At 36.7% G+C, this 15,354-nt stretch overlaps 1 protein-coding gene across 1 annotated transcript in view; it reads right to left on the bottom strand.

The window, feature by feature from the left end:
• Positions 1-14,449, bottom strand: part of KPNA5 (karyopherin subunit alpha 5) — a 29,672-nt gene extending 15,223 nt beyond the window's left edge. Inside the window, exons 1-7 of the mRNA XM_032215498.1 lie at positions 14,355-14,449; positions 11,687-11,820; positions 7,195-7,296; positions 7,012-7,111; positions 4,891-4,985; positions 4,142-4,273; positions 614-702 (exon numbers count right to left, since the gene is read on the bottom strand). Of these exons, the coding sequence (XP_032071389.1) occupies positions 614-702; positions 4,142-4,273; positions 4,891-4,985; positions 7,012-7,111; positions 7,195-7,296; positions 11,687-11,820; positions 14,355-14,358 (656 nt within the window). The 5' untranslated portion in view covers positions 14,359-14,449. The remainder of the gene's footprint in view (positions 1-613; positions 703-4,141; positions 4,274-4,890; positions 4,986-7,011; positions 7,112-7,194; positions 7,297-11,686; positions 11,821-14,354) is intronic.
• Positions 14,450-15,354: the final 905 nt, after the last annotated feature.

Raw genomic sequence — 15,354 nt, 5'->3', positions numbered from 1 at the left:
AAATTGGGGGAATGCATGGAAGAGAAAGAAGAGGAGTAGCTGGTTTTGTGAATACAAGATTGGACATAATCCATAGAAATTATAAATTTTTGAAAAAAGAGAATGAGAAGAAATGTGTTTTTATAATTTTTAGACAAATAATTAGAACCTTTACTATAATAAAAACTGTTATTTAAAACAGGCACGTTCTAGCACCAAGCAGCTTTATGTCAACAAACACCAAAAGTATATAACTGACATTTCAAATCTATGCATCTCTGTTCAGATGTTCTGTTAAGTGCAATGGTGCTTAACTCCCAAAAAATAATTTCAAGGGCTGGGCAGTGCTTTGGAAATAATACAATATGTTGGCAATTGTGTAAAGCAATTGTGCCTTTTCTCAAGATCACATGCCTACTAGATTATTCTGGGAAATGAATTAGATGTTTAAAAAGAATTACAGATAAATGCTATGTTTCTAATTCTACCCACTCAAAAGCACCTTTTTGGGAATCTGAAGCATTGCATTGAACACTACCAACCTACTGTTTATAAGTTAGCAATTAACATGGTTGCTTTGGTTAGGTAGTTATGCATACCATTCAATCAACTACCAGAGATGATCTGTACTTACTGTAAGAGTGGAGGAAGTATTCCACAGCTTAATACATAATCTCTGCATTCTGCATTATCTCCAGCAATATTTCCAAGGGCCCACACTGCCTTAGAGACAAAGATGTAAATTAATATTCATAATTATTTTAAGGCTTTTAAATACTTATCTATAATTCTTATGCTTACAATTTATAACATGATCATTTATGCAGAAGTATATAAACTGTGCGCAAAATTAAATAAACCTATTACTTAAATGGCTAATGTTAACATGAAAGCAACTACTCCCATGGGAATTCATGTTTGCAGCTGAGCCTAAAAATATCTTGTATTGTAAACTGCTAGAACCCCTACAAAAGATAATGGCTATTTAGGCCAGCATAGGAGCAATCACTGAAAGAATCCACGTGCCAATTCTCACATCTCTACATAGTTGTTATCGATATGGAAATATCTATACAGGTAATCCTCGACTTATGACCACAACTGAGCCCAAAATTTATGTTGCTAAGCGAGACATGCATTAAGTGAATTTTTGCCCATTTGACAACCTTTCTTGCCAGAGTTGTTAAGTGAATCACTGCAGTTGTTGAGTTGGTAATAGTATTGTTAAGTGAATCTGACTTCTCCATTGACTTTGCTTGTCAGAAGGTCACAAAAGGGGATCATGTGACTCCGGGACACTGCAACCCTCATAAATATGAGACAATTGCCAAGCATATGGCTTTTGATCACGTGACCAAGGGGATGCTACAACAGTTGTAAGTATGAAGAACAATCATATGCCACTTTTTTTTCAGTGCTGTTGCAACTTCAAACAGTCACTAAACAAAATGTTGTGAGTCTAGGATTATTTGTAACACTATATAACAGTAAAGTGATTTATTTTATTCATAGAGTGGGAGAAGCAAAAAAAAAAAAAAAAACACCTCTGTTCCATACAAAGCAACCAATATAAAAGCCCTGTTCTTAATATAAAATAAGCATAATTGGATTTTGTGCAGAATGGGTGACTTCTAAACAGTTTGCTATGCTTCAGGAACACTATGAAAATCAGGCTCTTTCAGCAGGCCCAGGGCCAATGAATCCATTAATAGTTATGATTATTTTAATATCTGTATCCCTTAGATAGCTGATATTTATCTTCTATTGTTATATCACAATTGCAACTCTTTCTTTTCTTGAGTCATTGGTGATTAACTGCCTTACAAATCCAATAAAATAATCAAATAAAGAAGTGATAGCATTTTTTAAATTGCAAAATTCAGTTACTTTTTTGGAAATTGAAAATACTGATAATTAAGCATGAATGTTTACCTAATGGGACCAACCTAAATAGTTTATAGTTTGTAATAATAGGGGACATTAGCTCCAACTGTCATGAATGAATAGCAATCCAAAGGTATGTGTGCAAATTGATTTAATTTCAATATCTGAGTGTATACATTAAAATTTCTAATATGGAATATAGTTGAATCTCCATCATATTCATCATATTCAAATGCACCAACATAGGCAACTTTCTGTAGAACATAAGAATGTGATAAATGTACAAGTAGTCCTCAATTTACAGTCATAATGGGGACCGGAATTTTAGTCACTGAGTCATCACATGACCAGATCTGATTTTACAACCATTTTACTGTGATCATTAAGCATATCACATAGTCATTGAGTAAATCACATAGTCATTAAGTGAATCTAACTTTCTCAATTGACTTTGTTGGAAGCTGGCTGAGAACATTGCAAATTGCAATCATGTGACTCCTTGAGTGGTATCATGGGCATAACTTTGAGGACTGGTCACAAGTCACTTTTTCCAAGGCCATCATAACTTCAAACTGTCATAAGTCAAGGACTACCTTTAATTAGAGATAGTAAAAGACAAATACATAATTTCGGTGTACCAGCAATATGAAGTATCAGCTCTTATCAAGATTTCTGCTTCATGCAGGCTTCTTCTAGTACCAGCGTTAAGTACTGATTGGTGGGTAAACCCACACTAAACCACATAATTTTCTTCTTTCTTTTGGAAATGCAACTATCTCTCAATACAAACTAGGCCAAGGTCTCACATTTGTGCCTTTATTTGAGCAAGTACTTTGACCAGTGAAGCCTCAAAAGAGCTACATCTAAGACCTAACTGAGGAGGTAATTAAAAACAGATCTCCAAAATTTAGATCAAACTGCTTCTAGTATAGCAGTATATTTGTACACGGGTCACTGCAAGTCACAGAACAGAAAGGTTGGAATTTTGGCTTTGAATAATGGGATTAGCTATTTCCTTGTATCTTCAATAATCTGATTGCTGTGTTAGAAGCTTCTTGGTTCTGCAATTTAATATTTGGAGACTCAAACTTCTAGGAAAATTGCTAATACTTGAAAGCCTTCACTTACTTTATTTGAATATTATTAATCTTTTAGATATAAACATGATTAATGTGATGCTTAGTAAATATAACATGTATTTATTTGTATGGTTGTTTATCTCACAGTATAAATTCATTCTTGTCCATGAGCTTATGCAGCAAGAATTATTTTATTTCTGCAGAAGTAGTAATGATATTTCATCACACTACGTACCCAAGTCACTGATATGAAACAAATATACTGAAATAATATTGCATATCAAAATCCAAAACTACTGCTACATGTGTTAATTTCTAATAATGCAAGCCTAACAATATTTACACAAGCCAGTGATTTCTGTATGGTTTGATCCCAAGTAAGCCAGCATGGGACTGCAGCCTAACTATCTGAAATAAGAAAATACAATGCACAAACAATGCACTGTAACTAAAACAGCAGATACTTTTTAAAATAGGCAAGGTACTGCACTTCCCTATGATGCTGAAATAGCTTTATGTGATCGTACAATATTCTATGTTCAATATCATGTGTATGAATTCTGGACTTGTAAAAGTCCCACACTGTTTCCTAACTTTCAGCACAATATAAATAGGAGGTTCAAAGTTTTTGCTCCCAGTTTAAACTAGCCACAGTATCTCTAAACTGTCATAGTTTGCAATTAAGTCAAAGTCTTATCTGAGACAATGGGGAACTGATTTAGACCACCAAGCAGCAGATTCTTTCCATCTTGCATCCTGGTGAGCTGGATGCCATCCGGCAACCGAAACCTTCATGTGATGGAGATAGATACTACCTGGCTTACAAGCCACCCAGAGTAATTGAGAGTTGAGTAGCATATCCCGCAACTGGGTTAGGAGAACAGTTTATATCAAAGTATTGTTTCTAAACCTAAACACATTCAACCCCCCGTTCTAGCTTTCTGTGAATCATAATAAATCAACAATTGAAGCAAAAACTTTCGATAGCTTCTGAATTGTGCCATCTAAAGACAAAACAGTGGAGAACACACAAATATATGATTCAAGTATTTAATGTTAACCATAGTTTAGGATTAAATTTAGATCAAATTTTGTTTTTATTCAAATATATATTATTTTTTTCCTTCCCAAAATTCTCTGAGGCCTAACATTTTACAGTACAATTGAATCTGCATAATAAAAAAGTCACAAAAAGTTACCTGCTCCTGGACATCTTCATGTTCAGAATTCAAGAGTTTAATAAAAATTGGGACTGCTCCAGTTTCAATTACCACTTTGGTATGCAGGAAAGTTCCAGATGCTATATTTGTAAGAGCCCATGCTGCTTCAAACTAGAAGGTAAAAATATGACTTTTAAGAGTTTATTTTACAATCAATTCGATATGCTTATTTTTTTATGGCCCTACCTTTTTCCATACAAGAATATAGCCAGCCTTCAATTGTATTGTGTAAATCTCTGCAGTGAAATAACAGTTTAGTATTTGTGTGGAATATTCAAATTAATCATTCTCACACGATTTTAGCAAGAATATAAATGCAGTCTTGGAGAATAGTAAAATATTCTTATATTTCAATAAAATTTAAATAATTTCAACAAATGGGAACAATTTACATTTGAAACTTTGGGAGTAACAATGGAAAACACTATAAGCAAACAATCTCAATCTCAATCCAGTGTTGTCTCAATTTATTTATTTTATATTATTCAATATCTTTAAAAAATATCTGCTTGTGGGAATAACGTGCTCACTATGGAACCAAATTTAAATTGTGTTCCTCCTACAAGACATAATATTTATGTTTGGGGCCATTTAACTTGTGAAACTGTTAAAATATTTAACAAATGATGGGGACAGAAAAGCAAAACCTCTCTTCCTATTCCAAAGGGAAGATATAACATTCCTTGTCCTTCCTCCAAAATGTATCTCATATTATTTTAGGAACTCACTTGAAGAGTGCAATTATCATTTTTTTCTAGAAATTTGACAAATCTCTCCACAACTCCTGGTTTTTGAATAACTTCATCAATTGGAGGATTAGGTTCTGAAATGAAAGATAAAGTAATCCAATAAAAATAAGTTACATTAAGTTCAGTACAATGGAAAACAATTAAGAAGGAAGTATAAATAACACTGAACAGCGCAGCTCCAATAATGAACTTGCTGCAATATTGCAGATGAATGAAATTAAAGTCCCCATTTTAAACTATGCAAGCTGATTGCTCTTAGCGAATTTATTCTGTCTCTAAATCTAACCTAACTCACTGATGTATTGCGACATTAAAATGCTGTGAGAAACACTCTGAAATAGTACAGAAAACAAATGTAAACCATTTGACATACGTAGAGAATAAGCAAAGCTCTTTGTTAGGAAATTGATCAGTGTGTAAGTAAAAAAAATGTTTACTAAGGAATTGCATAGTTTCTCATGGTTTCATATGTAAGAACCCAATTAGTTTCACAGATTCATCACCTAGATGCTTCACAGTGATCAGTGTGATGCTTCTAAGAAGTCCCTAAGCAATAGCTCCTTTTGTGTTGCTCCTTCCCAACTTTAATAATCAGTTAACATACTAACTTTGAATGGGAAGATTTCATTTGGTATGATGATAATAGCCATGAAAGCGGAGCTTCTAATCCACTTTTAGGCAATGCTACTGCCATCTGTTGCTCTGGTGAATCACACAAATCAATCATTATTGAATGAAGAATTATAAACTGAGGGTACAGGCAGGATGCAAGAAAGCCTCAGGATGGTGCACTCAAACCTTTCCAGACAAACCTCAAGAACTAGCAGAGAACAGCAGCAGTTTAGAAGGCACACCACCATCAAAACTATGGTTTAATAACTTGAATAACAGCTGAAAGAAGAAAGCAATCAAAACATGCTTTCCTTTAACCAAGTGCCAACTTACACAAAAGCCTTAAAAATGAAAAGATCTGTCCTACATTTTACTTACATTCCTGGTTGTATTTATATATAAGGGAGGACATGTAGGTTAATTTGTGAAAACAGACATAAAGATATTGTGCCCTTTGGGGCCAAACTCTTTATAGAGACTAGAGCACTTGTGTCTTCAAGCGCTTTTGATTAAACAATGGCAATAGTTCTTCAGTCTTTTAAATTACTGCAAGGCTTAGTGTTTGGGGACTAAATCCAAAATAAACTTGTTCTAGTGCATTGCAGAAATGTCTGAACTGTTGGGAAGAAGCAGAGTCTCTCTCTCTCTCTCTTGCTATTTCCATCTCCATTATTTCCACCCTAGTAAATATAGTATTAATGTACTGTGTACTGTAACATATACATACTAGAGTGGGAAAACTTAATTATTTCCATCAAGCAGTTAATTAGCCTCTTTCCAAATTAGACTTGCTGTTAGCTTGTTTTATTAAAAAAAAAATCTGAAAACACTGGGCAGATATAACATGGAACAAGCCCATTTATCTTTTTTTTAAAGTTAAAATTAAGCTGAAGAATCCTTAAAAAGGATTACTCTTTCCTCAAAAACAAGGAGTACAAACCTGAAAAGGGAAAGAAAAAAAAATCTCAAACCAAACAAAATAACACTCTATCTTACATATTGGCACAATGATAATAGTCACTGCTTAATTAATATCAATTAATATATCAAATACAAGATAAATTATAGTATGCATTGCTTCATCTTTTGACTGGTAGAGAATATTGCCTTTTCCAGTAGGATAAGTTATACATTTCTAAAAGCTGTTCCTAAATCACTTTTAGCTTCCATTTTAACTTTTATCCCACAAAAAACAATAAATTTTAATTGGAGTGACATTAACAGCTGGTGACATAGTATCTAAACTAGTAGGACAACAGAAACCCATACAATGTACAAGTGCCTCTTCTTTTCCATCTGAGGGTGTGTCTCTTTTTCATTTTGTAATTGGACATTTGACATTAAATTATTCCTGTACCAATACAATAATTTAAGATTAAAAAACAAATTAAGAACTATTATGTATTATTAAAAATATTCAATGTAATGCAAATACTGAAACTAAAATTTATTAAATATTAAGAAGAAAATAATGTTTTGCTGATTTACCTTTAGAAAGTAATTTTCTGAATTTTTGGGTTGCTGCAAGTTGTTGACTAGGATCATCTGAGAAAACCATCTGAACCATGTCACACGTAATCACATCTTCCTAAAAATGGAAAACCATTATAATTTCCTAAAATTTTAGCCAGATTTGTAAATGTGCCTTAAGGCATGCGATAGATTCCTTACCTCCAGAATTGGTACAGTAGAGCTTACATCAGGATCCTGGATTGGGCTCTCCTGCATTGACTCTTCGCTGGACAGCAGAGAAACATTTCTACGTTTAAATAACTGAAAAAAAATGTAAGAAAAACATATGTTGGGGATTATTTGGGGAAGAGGAAGAGATACTACATCAATCACACACATCATTTTCTTTTCTATTACTTTCTCCCTTTTTGATCAAGTCTTCAAGTTTTCTCTTGAAACAAGAAAACTGAATCAACAATGCATTACTATTAGCTCTAATCCTACTTTGGGAATCCTTTTACAAACAAGATGCTTAAAGAATATTTAGGAATATGTGCTAAATTTAGGGACATACTGTATATACTGGTTTATTTTAACTCAGTGTGATGGCATTTTCAGACAATATTATATAACCAAAGGAAAAACAAATAAGTACAATGAGAAGTATTGTGAAAGATAAAGAGGGTTTTGTGATTTTTTTAAAAAAAACAAGCTCTTTTCTTTATTCAGTAACAATAAATAAATATCAATTTATTTTGTCAAAACTATATCATAAAAAAATGTTCCTGCAGAAATAAGGGTTCCTTGCTGAGCTTCTAAGAAAAAATACAACTGCGAATAAACATGGCGTCTCTTCAAGCGTCTCTTCAAGCGATACTTTTAGCTTTGAAGAGGATGTTTGATACAGAGGAAAGAATTGAGAGAAAATTGGACTATTTGGTGCATTTGGCAACAAAATGTAATGAAAAAACTGAGGATGTTCATCAAATACAAAATAAGAAGATGGAAATTCAAAAAATTGAAATGCAGGAGTTTGAGCCTGTTAATATTCGTGGCAATTGGTTTATTTCTGAGGGAGGAAAGAATGAAATATTCGAAGAGGAATTAAATGGAGAGAAAACTTATTTCAAAGGACAGGACATAGTAATTTGTAATTTTAATAGATTTGTATGCCGCCCAATCCCGAAGGACTCCGGGCGGCTTACATAAAAGCAGTTTAAAAATATTTTTTAAAAAGATTTAAAAATACAAGACAGAGACTTAAAAACAAAACACAACATGCACTCAATTTTAATGGGGGCTGTCAAGTTCAATCAAGATCAACAGCCCCAGGCCTGCAGGAACAGCCAGGTCTTAACAGATTTACGGAAGGCCAAGAGAGTGGGGAGGGTCCAGATCTCAGGGGGTAATCGTTCCAAAGGGCTGGGGCAGCAACAGAGAAGGCTCTCCCCCGAGGAACCGTCAGACGGCACTGCTTAGCCGACATACGCGGAGAAGGCCCGCCCTGTGCGATCTTATTGGACGCTGGGAGGTATATTGCAGGAGGCGGTCACGGAGATATCCAGGTCCTAGGCCATGTAGGGCTTTAAAGGTGATGACCAGCACCTTGAAGCGTGTCCGGAGACCGATAGGAAGCCAGTGCAGCTCACGGAGGATAGGTGTAATGTGGGTGTACCTAGGTACACCCAGTAGCGCTCGTGCGGCTGTGTTCTGGACCAATTGTAGTCTCCGAACACTCTTCAGGGGCAGCCCCATGTAGAGCGCGTTACAGTAGTCAAGCCTTGAGGTGACGAGGGCATGAGTGATCATTTGGAGTGCCTCCCGGTCCAGGTAGGGCTGCAACTGGTGCACCAGGCGAACCTGGGCAAAAGCCCCCCTGGTCACAGCTGACAAATGATGTTCTAATGTCAGCTGTGGGTCCAGGAGAACACCCAAATTGCGGGCCCTCTCTGAGGGGTGTAAGATTTCACCCCCCAGGTTTAAAGGTGGAATATCTGGACTATTTTGGGGGGGGGGCAGCATCCATAGTCTTGTCAGAAGGAGAAGAAAGCATTAAAGAACTTATGGACTATGAAATGCTATTTGCAAAATATTTGATAACACTGCTGAAAATTAAAGATAAGCTGACGAAGGAAACAGAAGGAGGGCGTCAACATTATATGAGAGATACTACAAACAAGAAGGTGCAAAGAGGACTTCGTACAGACTTGTTTAAAAAGATGTTTGGAGAATTGGATCCACAAATGGCAGTGGATATAAGATTGTTTTGTTATTGGAGAGATACAGGTTGATAGATGGAAGAGTATAATTCAAAATTAGCTAAATTTAGTTAAATCCAGCGATAATAGGTACAGTTAAATAAAAATTGATAATGATAGTAATGTATGTTGAGCTGTTATTTATTTATTTATTTATTTATTTATTTATTTATTTATTTATTTATTAAATTTATAGGCCGCCCAATCCCGAAGGACTCTGGGCGGCTTACAAAGAAGGGAGAAAAAAGAAAAGAAAAATAAAAAGAATAATTTAAAATTCACAACACACATTCGTTCTAATCGGGGCTGGACCTCAACAATAAGGTCAACAGCCCCAGGCCTGCCGGAACAGCCAGGTTTTAACAGCTTTAGAGCCGAGGTGGTGCAGTGGTTAAATGCAGCACTGCAGGCTACTTCAGCTGACTGCAGTTCTGCAGTTCAGCTGTTCAAATCTCACCGGCTCAGGGTTGACTCAGCCTTCCATCCTTCCGAGGTGGGTAAAATGAGGACCCGGATTGTTGTTGGGGGCGATATGCTGACTCTGTAAACCGCTTAGAGAGGGCTGAAAGCCCTATGAAGCGGTATATAAGTCTAACTGCTATTGCTATTGCTTTCCTGAAGGCCATGAGAGTGGGTAAGGTCCGGACCTCTGGGGGTAGCTGATTCCAAAGGGTCGGAGCAGCCACAGAGAAGGCTCTCCTCCGGGGGCCCGCCAGCCGACACTGTCCGGCTGACGGCATCCGAAGGAGGCCCAATCTGTGGGATCTTATCGGCCGTTGGGAGGTATGTGGCAGTAGGCGGTCTCGCAGGTACGCTGGTCCTAAGCCATGTATGTTATGATAAGTAATAATTGGGTATGAGAAGGGAAATACTTTTGGACTATATATAAAGATTATTAATAACAATAATAATAATAAAAAACAAAATTAGACACAGTCAAGTTTTAACTAATAGGGGAAAATGTTATGATATAGGATATAGTTAAATAAAGAAAGGATAATGATAATAAATTATATACATGGAGGATTAGAAAATTTTGGTATCAAATATTATTGATGTTTTGCTAAAACAGGATATGAGGATTTAATGTTAATGGAGGATTTTACAAATAAGTAAATGAAATGCCAGCATGTGGTTATGTATTAAATCTTGGTATATTTTAGGATGAAGGACGTTTAAATAACTATAGTCAAATAAAAGTGAAAGTATGATGATGGTAATAAAATAAATATTTGAGTTAAGATATTTGAATTAATATGAATTATATTTTATGACGGTGGAAGAGATGCACAAAAGCCTTTTGTAACCAGCTGATACACTTTCTACAGTATGTAAAGAAGGAAGAGTTGTATGTTTGTTTTGAAAATAAAATAAAAAAATTTTTACAAAAAAAAGGGGTTTCCAAAATATGTTAAACAGTGTTCATTTTTTACTGAATCATTTTAGCTTCAAATATTTTCACACGCAAGGCTAAAAATATCCCTTAAAATAATACTTTTGTGCAAAGAAGAAAAAGCAGTTATAGACACATTTTCACTATAGTCTAAATACAAGCAACTTAACAACTAGATACATCTCAGAATGTTTTCCATTCTTTTTATAATAGTATTATTTATCAATGTTATTGAAAGTTTTAAAGAGAAGATAAAAACTACCAAAAATTAATACAGAATAAAGAAAAGGGTGGGGAAACAAATTTTCAGAAAGAAAAGAAAAAAATTGAAAGAAGCTTCTGATTCCCTTTGTTGCTAATGTAATTGCAAATACAAAGTTAAGAGCTGTGATTAGAATGCAGTATTGCAGGCTACTTTGCTGACTGATAGCTCCCTGCAATTTGGCAGTTTGAATCTCACCAGGCTCAAGCTTGACTCAGCCTTCCATACTTCTGAGGGTGGGTAAAATGAGGACCCAGATTGTTGGAGGTAATATGCTGACTCTGTAAAACCACTGAGAGGGGCTGTACAGCACTGTGAAGCGGTATATAAGTCTAAGTGCTATTGCTAACTTGAAGATTACAAAAAAACCCCTCCCTTTTTCTATTATCTATTTTTTTCCTAAATTCTTTTCATTCTCCATCGTCAGTTCCTTCTATATTGTATCTTTTAACTCTGAGGGAATTTTCAGAACTTTTCAAGTTAAAAAGTAACATAAGAAATAAGAAATAAATAAAATTATTCTGTGTCAGAAAAAAAAGTTATGACAGTACATCTCTAAAGAAAAGGTTAAATTTAACCATTCTGCATCATCCAAGGGAGCTATTATTACCAACTCAACTTTCTTGTGAGAAGAATTTTATAAACATGCTTTCAATAAAATGTATTGCATTTTATTTACAATGGACTATATTTCTCAGGGAGGGAGGGAGGCAGCCAGGGATCAGAGTTGAACCATATGAGCAATTTAACGGGCTTTATGACTGTCATGGCTCAGCTATGATTTAAATGAGGACTTACTTGTTCTTCCCTTTTTTGTTTCCGAAGCTGAATGCCTTCTTCTTCTCTTCGTCTTCGCATTTCTTGGGGATTGAGGGCATTGTTTTTATAACTTTTCATTCTGTAATTATCTTTTTCTGGGCTTGCCATGTTATCTGCAATAAAGAGCAAAAGGGTTTACATCTCTAATGACATTTTCTGGAGAAACAAAATAATTATTTTTATTTATAATGATAAAAAGAAGCGTTCAATGTTGTCAATGTTGAAAAATGGCAAAGGTGCAAAGTAAAATGGGATAAATAGAAGGATGTCAAAATATGAACATTTTGTTAATGACATGACAGTATGTGAAGACTGCTTCTGCACCTGCAACTGCTTCATAGTTAAAATTTCTCATAATTTGCCCCTATGAAGAGCTGTGGTGGTGCACTGGTTAGAATGCAATACTGTAGGCTACTTCTACTGACTGACAAGCTGCCTGCAGTTTGGCAGTTCGAGTCTCACCGGCTCAAAGTTGACTCAGCCTTCCATCCTTCCGAGGTGGGTAAAATGAGGACCCAGATTGTTGGGGCCAATTATGCTTCATATAGAGAGGGGCACATTCATGAAAACTCCACAAAAGAATTAAGGATTGTCTGAAATTCATTTTTATATTATTTGCATAGGAAAAAAAGAGAAAATGTTTGCATCTCATCAAATATAACTGAACCAATTTAAAACTTTAGCTCATCATCAAGCATAGTTACAGTGGTCAATGTTACATCAACCAGAAGCTTTACATAGACTTGAAATATCCATAATAAATACAATGTCGTAAATTAATTCTGGGTTAAGAGACACAGCAACAGAAGCTGGACTTAAATTTTGTGCAGCGATCTGTGTATGACTAGTTTCAACAAACGAACTCTCAAAATCAAGAAGGATGCAACCCTCATTGTTAACAGTCATGCTCCCTTCTAAGTCTGAAGCCGTCTTCAAGCCTCACTGTTTTCAAATTTAGAAAGTACGTTAGGTGTTTCTTTGGAAATTCTGACTAAAGCATTTGAACAACTTTTGCCATTACAATGAAACTTACAAACTCTTCTCTCCCTAACTGGTCTTTCATTTTCTAAACTAGACAGAGCTGGTCCTGCTCCCTGAAAGTGTTAAGCAGAAGCAGGAAAGGTGGGTTGGTGGAGCATTAAAAACTCTTCCCTGTGTCTATGAATGCTAAGTATAGAAGCTGAATTTGGGGCACTCCAAAGAAGGGTGCTAATACAGGTGGTCCTCAACTCACAACCACAAATGAGCCCCAAATTTCTATTACTAAGTGAGACATTTGTTAAGTGAGTTTTGCCCCATTTTACGACTTGTCTTGTCACCATTGTTAAGTAAATCACGGCAGTTGATAAGTTAGTAAATCCAGTTGTTAAGTGAATCTGGCTTCCCCATTGACTTTGTTTGACAGAAGGTCGCAAAAGGGGATCATGTGACCTCAGGATGCAGCAATGGTCATAAATATGAACCAGTTGCCAAGCATCTGAATTTTGATCCAGATGATCATGGAGATGCTGCACAGATCATAGCAATGGCAACAGCACTTAAGACTTATATGCTGCTTCAGTGCTTTTACAGCCCTCTCTAAGCGGTTTACAGAGTCAGCATATTGCCCCCAACAATCTGGGCCCTCATTTTATCCACATCGGATGAATGGAAAAATAGTCCTAAATCACAATTTTCAATGCCATCTTAACTTTGGTCACTAAATGAACTGTTGTAAGTCAAGAACTACCTGTATTGTTTTTTCCTGGGGGTGGGGAAGAGATTACTGCTAAACTACTATTGCCAGCATCCCTTTGGCTATCCTTACGGATTTATATTGATATTGTTTTCTGATTGCCTATTTGTACCCTATGACTATCATTAAATGTTGTATTTATGATTCTTGACGAATGTATCTTCTCTTTTTATGTACAGGGAGAGCATATGCACCAAAGGACAAATTCCTTGTGTGTCCAATCACACTTGGCCAATAAAGAATTCCATTCCCTATTCCTATTCCTATTCTAGGGATGCTGGGAATTGCAGTTCAACAGTTATCTGGCACCGCATCAGCTGTTTACAGGAGGGAGGTGGGGGGCAGACGCTCACCATTTTTTGCATTCCTGGCTGTTAACATTGTAATCCCCGATCACATGTGAGGAATTGCTGTTAAAACTATTATTTCCAGTTGTTGCTTTTCCTCCCCCCTCTCTCTCACCAACGTTGCCACGAACAAAAAGAGCCCGGAGACCAAGAAAACAACGCAGAGGCAGCTAGCTTGTCTCCTCCACGGGTTCAGTGGGACATGGATCTTACGAATGTCTAGTCTGGGCTTCCTCTAAGTAAACATGTTCGATGCCAACTATCACTCGCCAATTTTACCAAGGCACCAGGTGGAAGAAGAGGGTGAGAATGCTGCCGGCCCGGAGGAAATAAGAGGAAAAATGTGCAAATCACAAAATAATAATAATTGTCCTCTTCCCCAATTGCATCGGGTAAGCTCGAGCGCCGGGCAAAGGCGAAAGAGACCCCGCACATCACCCTTCTCTCTCTCCATTGGGCTTCGTTCGGTTTTAACGGCCATATTTCCCAATTTAGACTCTACTGAAGCAAAGCTACAGTTTAATCCCGCGCCTGTCCATCCTCACATCCACAAACGCCCACGTACCCATCGGAGGGCGACCCCAGGCGCCGCTGTCCCTCCGCCGCAGAGAAACCTGGATCGTGATTGAAGATGGCGGCCCAAAGGGCACGAAATGCCAAGCTGGGCGCCGCCCCTTTTCCCAGCGTGCCCTGCGCGCAGGAGTCGCGAATTGGTCGAGCGGCGCCGCTTTCGCCAAAAGCTCCATAGAGATAGGCAAAGGGTAGAATGAGTAGATAGAGATAAACAAGGGTTTACAGCAGCGTTTCCCAACTTGGCAACTTGAAGATGTCCGGACTTCAAGTCGCAGAATTCCCCAGCCAGCATTTACTAGACTAGAGAGACACACAGGGCTTAAATGGACGTTCAATTATCTCGGAAACCGTTGACTTGAAAGTCTACGAAATTTCTCAGTCATCCAGGTCAATCGGTTTACAGTTAAAGCGGATTGATTGAAACAGTTAATACAGACGACTTTATTTAGACGATGCGTTCTGCATGTACATTCTCTTAATGGTGGTGGATGATAAGTTAAAATATTAGCACATAAACTTTCAAGTCAACGTCCCAAAGGTGCGTTTTTCAAGAGACAACTGGACTTTCTGGGGTTTGTTTTTTTTTTTTTTGAAGCTTGAGCTGAAGAAGCTTCTTGGATGAGAAGCCAAAAGTCTTCAAAGAAAAACCAGAAAGTCCAGTTGCCTCTTGAAAAAGCACCTTTGGGACGTTGACTTGAAAGTTTGTGCTAATATTTTAACTTATCATCCACCACCACCACCACGAGAACGTACATGCAGAACGCGTCGTCTAAATACAGTAGTCTGCATTGACTGTTTCAGTCAACCGGCTTTAATTTTAAACCCGGCAAAGAATTGAAACATGAGTGTTTTTGCACGCTAAGCTTTTATTGGGCAGCCGCTCATCTGCTTCATTCACACAATAAAAGCCTCCTCTTCGTAACTCTTTTTTGCTGCTTCCGGGCGCTTTTTCCCCCTCCGCTAAAAACAAAATCTGTCGGATGATTATATGC

Source organism: Thamnophis elegans, chromosome 4 (genome assembly GCF_009769535.1).
Source record: "Thamnophis elegans isolate rThaEle1 chromosome 4, rThaEle1.pri, whole genome shotgun sequence".
Lineage (NCBI taxonomy): Eukaryota > Metazoa > Chordata > Lepidosauria > Squamata > Colubridae > Thamnophis > Thamnophis elegans.
The sequence above is the reverse complement of the archived record's forward strand: the minus strand, read 5'-3'. Positions and strand labels throughout refer to the sequence as shown.